Source organism: Hyla sarda, chromosome 3 (genome assembly GCF_029499605.1).
Source record: "Hyla sarda isolate aHylSar1 chromosome 3, aHylSar1.hap1, whole genome shotgun sequence".
NCBI classification, from domain to species: domain Eukaryota; kingdom Metazoa; phylum Chordata; class Amphibia; order Anura; family Hylidae; genus Hyla; species Hyla sarda.
The window spans coordinates 352,476,706-352,492,113 of record NC_079191.1 but is presented as its reverse complement, the minus strand read 5'-3'; the positions used below and the strand labels follow the sequence as shown (position 1 = coordinate 352,492,113).

General features: G+C 47.4%; 1 protein-coding gene across 1 annotated transcript in view; it reads right to left on the bottom strand.

The window, feature by feature from the left end:
• The window catches only part of ACSS1 (acyl-CoA synthetase short chain family member 1), a 101,212-nt gene extending 98,879 nt beyond the window's left edge, over window positions 1-2,333 (bottom strand). Inside the window, exon 1 of the mRNA XM_056567580.1 lies at window positions 1,565-2,333. Coding sequence (XP_056423555.1) covers window positions 1,565-1,931 — 367 coding nt within the window. The 5' untranslated portion in view covers window positions 1,932-2,333. The remainder of the gene's footprint in view (window positions 1-1,564) is intronic.
• Between the last annotated feature and the right edge of the window lie 13,075 nt (window positions 2,334-15,408).

Below are 15,408 nucleotides of genomic sequence, written 5' to 3'. Positions count from 1 at the left end.
GGTCCTCCAACATACCATAGAGGACATCAACATGGTCACATGACCGAAGGTCCTGCGACGCCAAACAAGGCAAGCACCACACACTACACCAAATATGCATTATTACCAAATATATACACGTATTAACAGTATAGAATTAGAGTAGAGAAGAGGCGACTAGGGGCTGTCCCACCTGAGGGACCCTACCTGAGCGTAGTTACTCTGACCTTGGGGACCACCACACTAGGTACGGTATGCAATACGGTACCGGGACACCACAACTAGAGTATACACGTGTGCAATTTTAATATAGCTGCAGACACTTAAAAAAAGGGCGCAGCCGACCCAGCTTGTTAACACCCACACCTGGCCGTGCCCCCTCACGTGGACAAATTAGCATGAAGTACAAAAACAGACAACAGCGAGGCACGGCAGACATAAACTGCTCACACACTGTGCCAACAGCTGGTAACCTGCCAACAATGTTTACAGCACTAACGCTTAGATCAGTGTTTCCCAACCAGGGTGCCTCCAGCTGTTGCAAAACTACAACTCCCAGCATGCCCGGACAGCCAAAGGCTGTCCGGGCATGCTGGGAGTTGTAGTTTTGCAACAGCTGGAGGCACCCTGGTTGTTAAACACTCACCTAGATATGCCTGTTGTCCCATTATCATCTACTAGATTTATGATAGAAATGTAGCCACTATTTTGTCTTGTTTTTCACCGTTGCTGTAGGCCTCGCACATACATTATACACCGAACATGTGACACAAACAGAAGTTTCTCAGGAATGAGTTTTTTTTTTTTTTTTTCACGAAAGCAGACACACCCACACTCTTTTATGGTCTTAACCAATCAGCTGCAAGATCTGAGCCCATCCCTATCCTCGGAGTGCAGCACAAGCAGTTTCACTATTATGCAAGCCAAGACATACACAAGGTTCTTTTAACCCTCTCAGCTCCTACAAATATGTGAGATTGCCATCCCTGATATAAGGAAAGTCTCCGACTAAGTGTTTTTTTTTTTCCAGCAATATCTTAAAGGACAGATCACGGATCTGCTCCTCTAATAAAGAAGCGGCACTGCTAGAAAATAATAATACAGGATGCATTGCTGCGCCATAGGGTTAAGGCATAAACCATGCAGAATACAGAACAATGCTGCAGAAAAGTGAAAGTTTGTAGACGTTAACAACTAAGCGCCTGCAGGCACAATGGGCTTTGCGGTTGAATATGACTAAGCCGAACTGTTTCGCGTACTTACATTGTTTTATGCCATATGGGGACACAGTCAGGACTCATACGTAAAGTTACTGCAAGGATCATATCGCTTAATCTAATAGGATCGGATCATAAGAGCTATGAACGTAACTAATAAAACTGAAATGTCCCATGATTATGCTATTTGAACTCTTATGATGCCATTTAACTCTTTAGCTCATAATATAGAGACAACACTGTTACGTTCTGGAACATTCAAAGCCCTATTATGTCGCCTGATGCTTTGCAGGTACCGCATTGCCCAGACTTGATCCTATACATTGGATTATTACTCTTTGTGTCAATAATCTGGATATAATACTTACCGGATACATTCAGCTGTCCACCAAGGAACCATCTTACCCGACCTTGGGTGAAGTCACAATCTTGAACGGTCTGATGGGGCTTTACCCAAATTAGCCTCTCCCTTGCAAGAACCCCCCAAAATGTCTCAGGGTCTTCGTGTGAGAATTGCAGGAGATCTTGAAAGGTCTGTACGCCCGATAGGGCAGTTGATTCTGGCATATACGAATGGACATCCCATTGGGGTCCTGGAGTGTGGTAAGATGCTTGCACCTTCTGTTTCTGGTATGAGGCACAGTATCTCGCCCCAAGTCTTTTCCAGGCACAAATTCTTGCAGGTCCCTGTAGCTTGGTAAGTACAAAAAGTCTGCTTGTTAGATTTGCTGCCATGGTGATTACATGCAAAGCACCGAAACAGCAGAAGTGGAGCGAATAAAAAGTTGCAACAGGTTCCCAGATGGAAAAGTTTCTCTTGCTGATGATAACTGCAACTGCAAAGCCATCTGCTGTAGCAGCGCTGATAGAGTTACACTAGCCAAGAGCTCCTCCTTATTTCATATCCAGGAAATGTAAATGAAACTTTTTATGCATCTCTGTTGCAGTTCATTGCCCCTTGTATAAACCATGTGCAAATGACACGTTGTAGAGAATCTTTTTGGCAGGCTGGTCTCCTCATTCCTAGAGGGTTTCCTTTATCTCTAGACAGAAGGCTCAATGGGAGTTTTCTTTATCACAGTCTCCTGATCTGGAGTCAAAGATCTGCATACTGTCAGCACAGGGCCCAAATGTAGTCTTGTGATAAACTATTTCCATGCCGCAATTTATTATCGACTTATCTATATGAACAAAGCAATGGGCTGGACTATTTTGGCAACAGAGTTAATGTGTACCGGTCATTTCATAAATAAAAAGAAAATAGTCAAAGGGGAATAAGATGCAGGACACCAAGCCAGGGCTCCGTACTCAAAATAACATAAAAAAGTAAACTGACAGCATTAGTAACTGTGGTGCCGGGGTGGAAGGATGCAATGGGAGTGGTAGTGTAGGGTATTGGTATTAACCCTTTGTTGTCGTGATGCCAGGGTGAGGTTTTCTTAGGGTACTGGTCCTATGGCCAACCGTCCCATAAACGGTAGGGAAAATAAAGGAATGTCCACAGCAGATGTTGATGAAAACCAGAATAAACTTCATTGCATATTTTATGCAACTGCAGGTAACAAAACAGTCTTTGTATAGAGGACCGTAGTTCAGGTTCCTCACAGGTTTGCTGGGACTTCTGAGTGCAATGAGCTTTGATTTGCTAGCCACTGTGCTACTGAATTTATGAAAATTGAGTTGCAGTAGTCACACAGGATTTTAGTAGTTTTGAGCTGGATAACTCACGGTTTAGTGGCTGCGGAAGATAAGGCTTCAGGCCTAGCTTGAATTGATGATTTGTACTGAGATTAGTGCTGAGATGAGTCCGGAACTAAGAGATAGAATTTAGTGGCAGCAGCTCCTTATATATTAAGGGGGAGGGACAAAGCTCATTGGATAGCCAAACCTGTCAGTCCTGACCCATGGAACTCTGGGTATATCACATGACCCAAAGGTCCTTAAACCATAGCATAACATAAATTAAAGGCAAGTGACCTCTAAGGTCCTATATAGAGGTATCCTAGATTATTAAATATATAAATATATACATTAAATATTACCATATTAAGAGGCAACTAGGGGTTAGCCCTTCAGGAGAGGCCATTAGCATGGAGGGACTCTGGCTGAGGGGACTCCAGACAAAGGGACAGGACCAAGTCCTGTACTACATAACAATAGTCTTAAAAACTTACATTTTATTCAGTTCTCAGTAGAAAAAGACATCCCAAAAGTGCTTGACATGTTTGATAAAGACCTTTGCCAAGGCCGAAAAATAACACAAGCAATTTTGGGATTTTTTTTTTTTTTTTACCATGAACTGAATGAAAATGTAAGGATCTGAGACTATTTTTGCTTTTTTGGATGTCACAGAGACATATCAAAAGTTTTAATCAGACAGGGTCGTGGTGCTGAGACCCCTACCGATCAGGAGAAAGAGCAGAAAGTGCAGGGTAGAGCACTTCACTTCCCAGCTCATAGAGTTACATTGTAGCTTCAGGATGTAAATCACTGAGAGCCAGGGGATAGGTGATAAGGATAAAGGGATAAGTGTTTGATCACGGGGGGTCCGACCGCTGGGACCCCCCTCGATCTCCCTAATGGGGCGCCGGCATTAGCGCCCATGGTGACGTAGAGTCGACCTAGAGGTCGACGGTGACGCCCCATCTCCTCCCCGTCCCCATACAGTTCTATGGGGGATGCGGGGAGGCACGAATGCTGCCTTCCCGCCTCTCCCATAGAGATGTATGGAGGAGGCGTGCCGGCCGCAACGTCATGCTGTGGCTGGCGTGCCCCCTGCACGGGAGATCGCCAGGGGCCCCAGCGTTCGGACCCCCCACGATCAAACACTTATCCCCTATCTTGAGGATAGGGGATAAGTGTTTGTACCGCTGCAGATGTCCTTTAAGCTTAATATCATAGAGTTCACCTAGTCACATGACCCGCAGGTCCTGCAACGCTATGGAAACAAGTATTTAACCATTTATTTACATATATGTTATTCTTTTTACATTAACCTTTGCATCAAACACTAACCTATACACTGGAATAGAGGCGACTAGGGGCAGACTGGATGACAGGAATCCCTACGTCCTAGGGACTCTGGCTATGGGGGCCCATAAATAAATAGGTACCATATAGAATGCGGTACTGGGACACCACAAAATAAATAAATAAAAGAGCTGCACTTACCTTTCCTGCTCCACCATAGCCTCCATTATCTTGGCACCTGGTCTCCACCACGCTCCACTTCCTAGTGCTGGGGGGGGTGTCAATATGAAGTCTCCTGCCTTAGCCATTGATAGGCTGCATAGCAATGTGACTTACTGACCCCAAGCACTAGGAAGTGGAGTGTAGCAAAGACTAAGTGCTAACGGAGGCTACAGTGGAGCAAGGAAGGTAAGTACATTTTTTGTCCTCTAGCAGAGCAAATAGAAAGAGCCCCAGCACTCCCCCAATATCAGCTTTGACCACACTCCTTTCACACTGGAACAAACTCCTTCAGGCTGGAACTCCACTGAGGTTTTTGCCCTACGATTTTTGTTGTTTAAAAAAGTCAGAAAAAACGCCAGAAAAACTGCCACAGTTTTTCCCTGCGTATCAGCGTTTTTTCTGGCGTTCTTACCTTTATGTGGAATTAGCCATTTTTGGCCCTTTTTGTTTTTTTTTGTTTTTTTTTGCAAAATAGTTGGGTACCAAAAAAAAAAAAAAAAAGGAAGCAGTAGGGATGTCAAAATGTATTTAATTAAATGTTTATTTTTTATAACAATATGTTAATAATTTTTTTTTATAAAATGTGTGTGTGTTTAACAATTTTTGTCTCTTTTTTCCACATTTTTTATGTAGTACTACTACTCCCAGCATGGAACAAGACTGTTCCATGATGGGAGTAGTAGTACCTGTACTATAGACATATCGCCCCGGGTGTCAGTCTGACGCGATCGTCCATAATATAGCAGAGATGTGGCTCTATACAGCGCTCACATCTCTGCTCTATTCACATCACTGATTCATATTTTCCGCCCAGAGCTGTGATTGGCCGGATGGTTGCAGCCAATCACAGCTCTGAGGAAAAGATGAATGAACGAGTGGCCGACCCGGAGTATAGTGCAGAGCACGGATGTGAGCGATGTATACAGCCGCTCCATCTCTGCTATAGACAGGACGGTCACAGCCGGTGTCAGTAGTGACCCCGCTGTGATGTGTCCTTTAGCAGGCACTACTACTCCCAACATGGAGTACACTCTGCTCCATGCTGGGAGCTGTAGTACCTGCATTAATAGACATATTGCAGCGAGTGTAACTTCTGACACCTGTTGCGATCTGTCTATTAATGCAGGTACTACAGCTCCCAGCATGGGGCAGAGTGTACTCCATGTTGGGAGTAGTAGTACTTGTAGTTAAGGAAAGATCACTGTGGCTACATTTTTAGCGCTTTACTCGCTCACATAAAATTTATAAACATTTCGTAATAAAAAAAGATACATTTCGTTAGGTACAAGTTTTTCCATCACTACTGTATATTTTTTATTAATTTTTTTTATGGTACCCTACGAAATTTTTATAAAAAAGGTATCTCCATAATTTGTGCTCAGCAGTACATGAAAAAAGTACAGGCAAACACAGATAATATATGAGATAGGAAAAAACTGGGGAACTTTCTTTTTACCGCAATCTCCAGCTCTTCCATACAGATACGAAGAGCTACTAAACTAGTACATGGGTTGCAGGATAAAACTTACCAGGAAGGTTAAAGGGGTACTCCGGTGCTTACACATCTTATCCCCTATCCAAAGGATAGGGGATAAGATGCCTGATCGCGGGAGTCCCGCAGCTGGGGACGCCTGTGATCATGCACGCGGCACCCCGATCATGCACGCGGCACCCATCACGCCTCCTCCCGTAGGCTTGCATTGAGGGGCGGAGCGTGACGTCACACGGGGGCGGAGGCGTGACGTCACACGCCGCTGGCCCTGTGGTCGAGCGTAATCAGACCCGGTGCGAACACGCTCTGGGGACTGATTACAAACGGGTGCCGCGTGCATGATCACGGGCGTCCCCAGCTGCGGGACTACCGCGATCAGGCATCTTATCCCCCATCCATAAGATGTGTAAGCACCGGAGTACCCCTTTAAATGACCTTAAAATGTATAGAAGAAAGAAGAGACAGAGGAAATATGACAAAAACTTTTTTATACATAAAGGGAATCAACACGGTAAAGAGGAATAGAATATTTAATATAAGAAAGACTACCACAAGAGAACATAGTTTAATATTATAGGGGCAAAGGTTTATGCGGTAATATCAGGAAGTATTACCTTACTGAGAGAGTAGTGGATGCATGGAATAGCCTTCCTGTGGTAACTGCAAATACAGTAAAGGATTTTAGCATGCATGGGATAAGCATAAGGCTATCCTTCATATAAGAGGGCCAGGGACTATTCATAGTATTCAGAATATTGGGCGGATTAGATGGGCCAAATGATTCTTATCTGCTGATACAATTTATGTTTTGTATGTTTCTACTAAACACAGCATATTTACATTTATAGTGATTATTTTAAGGGTGTACTTCCTAGGGGAAAATGCCTAGTATGTGCTGACCCCTCATTGGGACCCTCACATATTGGAAGAATAGAGATTTTATTGAAGTTGCAGAAAACAACAAAACAAGTAAATGCAGTAATTATAACTGTCTATGTGTACTGAGGAAGGAAATACAGGCCTGGAATTCCCATTTGTCTCATGCCTAAGTGAGGCCCTCCAGAAAACTATGCCAGTTCTATGCTCAAGGCTGGATTATTGTTCAGGCAGTGGGAGTTGGTCCACTAGTCTACATTTAAAGTGTATCTTCGTGTGATCTTAGTCCCTTTGTTCTGGGCTATTGTTATGGTCACGGCAGGTGGTGGATCCTCTGGGCCTGTGTGGATGATGACGTGAGCCGTGCCAGGGAGCAGAGTCTAAGGCGCAAAGCGGGATGGTCATGCTGCGTCAGGCAGCACCTAGGTTGCTACCCCTGGCACGACTCATCCACACAGTTAGGTGGGAGATGGCGAGGCACAGAAGGAGACTGGCAGGACATGGCAGTAGGTCAGGGCAGGAACACCGGTGCAGGGTAGGAAGGTAGTAAGGAACAGGTACACAGTAACAGAGACACAGAACTTTGACTATGGCAATAGACAACCACAGATCCGGCAGGGAACCAAGGGAGGAGCTGATATTTAAGGACCAGAGTGCAGGTGTAGACACCTGACTAAAGGAGCACTGGCCCTTTAAGAGTGAGATCTCCGGCGTGCTCACGCCCTAGGAGGTGGGGACATGTGTGAGGACAAGGAGGTGAGTGACGGGCTGGGATTCGCATTCAATGAGAATCCCAGCCCTGCCGGCAGCGGGGACATGACAGATCGCTCACGGCCAACGAGTCTGGCCGGAGCACGGATGTTACAATACCCCCCCTTTGATCTCCCCCTCTTCTTTGGAACTCAAAAAGTTCCCTACTAAAGGAGACCAAGGGGTTTCTGGAATGGGCAAAGGCTGTAAGGGACTTGCAGGCTTCTGTCGTGGAGTCTTCCGTCTTCTAAGGTGACCAACTGGCAAGGAAGAATGTCCCCAATTCAAGACTTTATGTCTGAGTTTAACAGGCACAGAAGATATCACATTGAGAAAAAGACAGTGATCTTGGCAATATTGTCCCCAACAAGTGATTTCACCAGATTTCCAGTCAAGTTGTGGAGAATGACGTTGAAGCCAAGGAATACCAAGAAGAAGCTCCGAAGTACAATGTGGTAGCACATAGAATTAAATTTTTTCCTTATGCAAATTTCCTACTTGCATGACGAGGGGTTCCGTGCAAAATTGCACCTTACAGTTCAGATTTTGTCCATTAACAGAAGAGATGTAGAAGGGCTTGGCAAGACGAGACACTGAAAGACGGTGTTTATGGACCTGGGAGGCACCAATAAAGTTACCAGCAGAACCGGAGTCCAAAAGAGCAGAATCGATAAAAGATGACTTGGCAGAGGAAAATACTTGAACCGAGGTGGTCAAGCGAGGAGAGGTAATATTAACATCTAAGGAAGCCAGTCCTACTTGTCCAAGTTGAGAGCGTTCTTGTTAGGATTCAGCAGGCTGGAGGTGGATCCTCTGTGTCAGAGAGGGATTGGCGTGGATCGTACCGGTGGACCGGTTCTAAGTTGCTACTGGTATTCACCAGAGCCCGCTGCAAAGCGGGATGGTCTTGCTGCGGCGGTAGCAACCAGGTCGTATCCACCGGTAACGGCTCAACCTCTCTGACTGCTGAGACAGGCGCGGTACAGAAGGACAAGGCAAGAGCAGGGTCGGACGTAGCAGAAGGTCAGGGCAGGCAGCAAGGGTCGTAGTCAGGGGCAACAGCAGAAGGTCTGGAACACAGGCTTGGGACATACACAAAACGCTTTCACTAGGCACAAGGCAACAAGATCTGGCAATGCTGGGAAGGGGAAGTGAGGTTATAAAGGCGTGGAGCAGGTGGGAGCTAATTACACTGATTGGGCCAGGCACCAATTAGCTGTGCACTGGCCCTTTAAATCTTAGAGAGCTGGCGCGTGCCAGGACATGACAGCCAGGGACCGGGACAGGTAAGGGGATTGGGATGCGATTCGCGAGCGGGCGCGTCCCGCTATGCGAATCGCATCCCCGCCGACAGTGTCAGTGCAGCGCTCCCGGTCAGCTGGTCTGACCAGGGCGCTGCACAGAGGGGAACGCCGCGAGCGCTCCGGGGACCCCTTAGGTCTCCCCCTCTTTTTGTCTGCTTGTCTGCTTGTCCCTTCATACGAGACGAGACCATTGGGAGCGACTCTTGAGTTTCCTTCCGGAAGAAAGCGAAGTCCTGGGTAACTTCATCAACGGCAGGCAATCCAGAAGAAGTGGGAATGGGGAGGGGGGCAGAGGGTGAAGCTTGCCACGGAGCAGAGTGTTACCAGGAAGGGGGCTATGAGGAGGCAAAATCTCAGCTTGCTTTTTGCCGAAAATATCCTGGTAAGCCTTGGGAGGGGCCGGTATGGGTGGAACCTCAGGAGTTAGACAAGTGGGAGCAGATGTGAGGCATTGTTTGTGACAAGAGGGACCCCAATTTTTGATCTCCCCGGTGGTCCAGTCAAGGGTGGGAGAATGACGTTGGAGGCATGGCAGATTGAGGAGGACTTCAGAGGTGCAGTTGGGCAGAACAAAAAATTCAATTTTTTCGTGATGCAGTCCAATGCTCATAAGCAGGGGTTCTGTGCGGTAAAGCACAGTGCAGTCCAATTTTTCTCCGTTGACAGAAGAAATGTAGAGCGGCTTGACGAGACGGGTTACTGGGATGCTGAACCTATTAACAAAAGAGGCCAAAATAAAATTTCCTGCAGAACCAGAGTCCAAGAAGGCCACAGCTGAGAAGGAGGAGTTGGCAGAAGGAGAAATCCGCATGGGCACAGTGAGACGTGGAGAAGCAGAATTTACACCAAGGAACGCCACTCCCATGTGAACAGGGTGCGTGCGTTTCCCAGACGTGGAGGACGAATAGGGCAGTCCACTAGGAAATGTTCGGTACTAGCGCAGTACAGGCATAAGTTTTTATCTCTGCGACGAGACCTCTCTTCATGGGTCAGGCGAGACCGATCCACTTGCATAGCCTCCTCGGCGGGAGGCACAGGGGTAGATTGCAAAGGATACTGGGAGAGAGGTGCCCAGAGATCAAGGTCCTTTTCCTGGCGGAGCTCCTGGTGTCTTTCAGAAAAACACTTGTCGATGCGGGTGGCCAAAAGGATAAGTTTAGACAGGTTAGCTGGAATTTCTCGTGCGGCCAGTACATCTTTGATGTTGCTGGATAAGCCTTTCTTGAAGGTCGCGCAGAAGGCCTCATTGTTCCAGGCTAGCTCTGAGGCGAGGGTAGGAAACTGGGAGGCGTAGTTCCTTGGACTAGGTTCAGCAAAGCAGTCTCGGCAGAGGAGGCCCGGGCTGGCTCCTCGAAGACACTACGGACTTCAGCGAAGAAGGACTGAACAGTGGCTGCGGCAGGATCATTGCGGTCCCAGAGGGGTGTGGCCCAAGACAAGGCCTTTCCAGACAGAAGACTAACTACGAAAGCCACCTTAGACCGTTCTGTAGGAAATTGGTCCGACAACATCTCCAAATGTAGGGAACATTGAGACAGGAAACCACGGCAGAGTTTAGAGTCCCCATCAAATTTGTCCGGTAGGGACAAGCGGAGGCTAGGAGCGGGCACTCGCTGCGGAGGAGGTGCAGGAGCTGGCGGAGGAGATGGTTGCTGTAGCTGTGGCAGAAGTTGCTGTAGCATGGTGGTCAACTGCGACAGCTGCTGTCCTTGTTGGGCGATTTATTGGGATTGCTGGGCGACCACCATGGGTAGGTCAGCGAGACTTGGCAGCGGCACCTCAGCGGGATCCATGGCCGGATCTACTGTTAGGATTCGGCAGGCTGGAAGTGGATCCTCTATGTCAGAGAGGGATTGGCGTGGACCAGTTCTAAGTTGCTACTGGTATTCACCAGAGCCCGCCGCAAAGCGGGATAGTCTTGCTGCGGCAGCAACCATGTCGTATCCACCGGTAACGGCTCAACCTCTCTGACTGCTGAGACAGGCGCGGTACAGAAGGACAAGGCAAGAGCAGGGTCGGACGTAGCAGAAGGTCAGGGCAGGCAGCAAGGGTCGTAGTCAGGGGCAACAGCAGAAGGTCTGGAACACAGGCTTGGTACATACACAAAACGCTTTCACTAGGCACAAGGCAACAAGATCCGGCAATGCTGGGAAGGGGAAGTGAGGTTATAAAGGCGTGGAGCAGGTGGGAGCTAATTACACTGATTGGGCCAGGCACCAATTAGCGGTGCACTGGCCCTTTAAATCTTAGAGAGCTGGCGCGTGTGTGCCCTAGAGAGCGGAGCCACGCACGCCAGGACGTGACAGCCGGGGACCGGGACAGGTAAGTAGATTGGGATGCGATTCGTGAGCGGGCGCGTCCCGCTATGTGAATCACATCCCCGCCGGCAGTGTGAGTGCAGCGCCCCCGGTCAGCGGGTCTGACAGGGGCGCTGCACAGAGGAGAACGCCGCGAGCGCTCCGGGGAGGAGCAGGGACCCGCAGTGCTTGGCGTAACAGTTCTCCCGGACGCAAAGGACATTTAGAACAGTCTTTAGCAAAGTGCTCCGAACTGGCACAATATAGGCACAAATTCTCATTGCATCGATGGGATTTTTCCTGCTGCGTTAAGTGAAAACTGTCCACTTCCATAGCCTCTTTGGCAAGAGGCAAAGGAGACAGTAGAGGTGGATGTTGGAACACGGGTACCAGATGAGGTCATCGCTGTGTTTAGGCTAAATGAATAAGTTCGCTAAGGTTAGTCAGAGAATCTCGTGCAGCGAGAGCATCCTTGATTCGAGAGAAAAGTCCTTTTTTAAAGGTAGCACACAAGGCCTCGTCGTTCCAAGAAAGTTCAGAGGCAAGAGTGCGAAACTGAACCGCGTAGTCGCCAACGGAGGAGTTCCCTTGGCAAAGGTTCAGTAGAGCCATCGCGGCAGAGGAGGCTCGCGTGGGTTCTTCAAATGCATTGTGGAATTCTGCAAGGAAGGCTGGCAGGTTTAAGGAGAACGGATCTCTAGGATCCCAGAGAGGAGTAGCCCAGGCCAAAGCTTTTCCAGACAGTAGACTGAACACAAACGCCACTTTAGTACGCTCCGTCGGGAATAGATCTGCCAAGATGGAGTTCAAGATGGATAGAACACTGTGTCACAAAACCTCTACACAGCATAGGATCTCCATCATACTTAGAAGGCAAGGACCAACGAAGCTTGGTCCCAGGAGAAGCTGCAGACACAGGAAGAGGTTCAGGAACAAGTGGCTGCTGCTGCTGTTGTTGCTGCTGAGCGGCAAGGAGCTGTTGCAGCATGGCAGTGAGTTGATTCAGCTGTTGCTCCTGATGGCTAACTGCTGCGACTGTTGAGCCACGATGGTGGGGAGATCCGAGAAATCTAGCAAAGGCACCCCAGCGGGATCCATGGCCGGATCTTACTGTTATGGTCACGCCAGGTGGTGGATCCTCTGGGCCTGTGTGGATGATGACGTGAGCCGTGCCAGGGACGGAGTCTAAGGTGCTGCTGGTTTTCACCAGAGCCCGCGGCAAAGTGGGATGGTCATGCTGCGGCAGGCAGCACCCAGGTCGCTACCCCTGTCACGACTCTTCCACACAGGTAGCTGGGAGGTGGCAAGGCACAGAAGGAGACTAGCAGGACGTGGCAAAAAGGCAGTAGGTCAGGGCAGGAACACAGGTGCAGGGTAGGAAGGTAGCAAGGAACAGGTACACAGTAACAGAGACACAGAACTTTCACTATGGCAATAGACAACCAAAGATCCGTCAGGGAACCAAGGGAGGAGCTGATATTTAAGGACCAGGGTGCAGGTGTAGACACTTGACTAAATGAGCACTGGACCTTTAAGAGTGAGAGCTCCGGCCTGCGCACCCCCTAGGAGACGGGGGCACGCGCACCGGGGCTTCAAGGACAGGGAGGTGAGTGACGGACTGGGAATTGCATGCGGGCGCGTCGCGCGATGCGACTCCCGGCCCCGCCTGCAGCCAGGACATGACAAAGCGCTCACGGCTAGCGTGTCTGGCCGGAGCGTGGATGATACAGCTATCACTGAACTATTGTCTTTTTATGCTGTTTGTTTATTAATATCAATGTATTTTGTTATCATGTTTATTTTTAAAGTGGTGTGATTTAAGTGTGACTGTTAGGGTATGTTCAAACTGAGGAATTGGGGCAGAAATCAAGCAGAAATTTTCTGCCTCAAAATATTGTTACTTTTCCACAAGAATTGGAGCGGAATTGGAGCGGAATTGGTGCAGAATTGGTGCGAAATTGGTGCAAAATTGGAGCGGAATTCGAGCGGAATTCCACACGCGGAAATGAACATTTTAAGTGGAGGAGGAGAAGAGTATAATATTTATATTATCCTCTTTTTTTCATGCGGAAATTCTGCACCAATTCCGCGCCAATTCTGCGCGAATTCCGTGCCATTTCCGTGCCAATTCTGCACCAATTCCACGTGGAAATGATTCTGACTGAAATTTTTTTTTTAACATTGATCTCTATAGGAATAAGACGCTGACTTCCTCGTCAGAATTCTGCTTGAGGAAATTCCTCAGTGTGAACTGAGGGGCAGAAATTCTGCACAACTCTATGGGGATTTTCACTGCTGAATGAATTGGAGAGGGAAAAGCGAGCAGAATTACTCGTGGAAATTCCTCTCCAATTCCTCAGTGTGAACATACCCTTAAAGGGACGTGACAATTTATAGGCTCTGGATGTAAATGTATTACTAGGGTACTTTCATAAAGCAGTTGTATAACATACATGTGATAGCCTGAACTTTAATGCTATGTAATGGAAAAGCACAACTAAATGTAAAAAGGTCAAGATGCTGATAATGACAAAGTAAGAAAATGATAACCAAGTAATTGGTAACATAAATCATCATAGCAGGACAGTCTGTATTTAAAGAGACATGAGTGCAACTATAATTACATATTGACACGTAAAAGGTAGTCAGGTGAGTAGAAATAGTAGTAGAATAGAAGTGAATAAGACCCTGCCCATATAAAAAATGTTATAATAAATTTAATAAGACCCTGCCCCAATCCGTTCTCTTCTCCCGTTTCGCAAATAAAAAAAAAGAAAAACATATTGGTATATATGGGTGCAAAAATGCCTGAACTATCCCATAGCTACCAGCACTGTTAACCCCACACTTTAGATGCCCCCTCCTGCAGTTTCATGGTGGCCTCGAACTTCTCAACCAGGTCCACCATCCCAAGGGCATGTCAGGTGTTGCCTGGCCAATCCAGCTTTGGAAAGAATGTGGCATCGGCCAGGAGACGGTCCAGCATAGTGTGGGGACTTAGCACCTCTGGCTGCAGCCATTTTTACAGACAGGGTTTATGGAAAACAGAACTTCTGCATCATGACACATGCTGCGTGTGATTCAGGGTCATTCCGCCTAGTGTTGCTCGCGAATATTCGCAATGCGAATTTTATTTGTGAATATCGCATATTCGCGAATTCGCGAATATTCGCGAACATAGCACTATATATTCGTAATTATATTTCCAGCTTGTGTGGTGTAAAGAAGGCTCTAATACTACTGTGTGAGACAGGTGTGCGAATTTTCGGCTATGCTAATTTCGGTTTATGCTAATTTCCGCATATATTGAATTTTGCATACTCGAATTTTCGCATAGGCTAAAATAAAACGCGAATATTACGAATATGCAAATATTTGCGAATATATGACGAATATTCGTCCATATATTCGCGAATATTCGCGAATTCGAATATGGCCTATGCCGCTCAACACTAATTCCGCCGACCCTTGTTCCTGCCTTCCCAGGATTCCTCTCCCCATGTCCTCACATGGGGATCCACAATGATATGACATCATGACGCCGCCTACCCGATGGCGCAGACATTATTGCACCAGACAGAATGGCTTTGCGTGGGTGCCGTGGAAGGTAAGTTGTTGTTTTGGTTTGTTGCTTTTTTTTACAAATAGTGTAGCACAATGGCGGGGGGGGGGGGGGGGCAGCAGAGGGGGGGGGGGGGGGGGGTTGGTCTACCCTGCTAAATGGTGAGGGGTATTGAAAATAGAATATTTCAGCTCCCTTTCCCTTTGAGCTCAGGTAGACTGTAAAGTCATGATGCTTTCAGTGCATAGTGCTGAATATTGTGCTAAATACGTGAGGGAGGAGGTTCTCTCCAGCAGGGCTCCGGATGATGTTACACCTGCCGGGGGGCGCCCCTTTCCAGTCTGTGGAGCTGACCAAGACTGAGCAGAAAATACAGAACAATATCAAGATAGAAAACTAAAAAATAATAAAAGTCAAGACATGTGGTAGTTTATCATGATGGGAGAAGTGAACTGGGAGGATTAAAAACGTATCAACATCATGACATTTATGTATAGCATTAGCTTGTGTCCTATTTAAAAGATCAAACCCACAAGGATTTTTTTTTACAGGGGTCGACCATGATATATGAGCAGAATCCTTTTCCACTTACTTCATGGACTGTGCTAAGATATGACTCTGTTGGCATATCCAGAAGGAACTCCCCGACTTTGCTACTTGCAAACTGGACCAGGACCAGGAGAAGACAACACCTAGTTTTCTTTTGCAATCGGGCCCCAGAATACGTCTCCCAAATGCT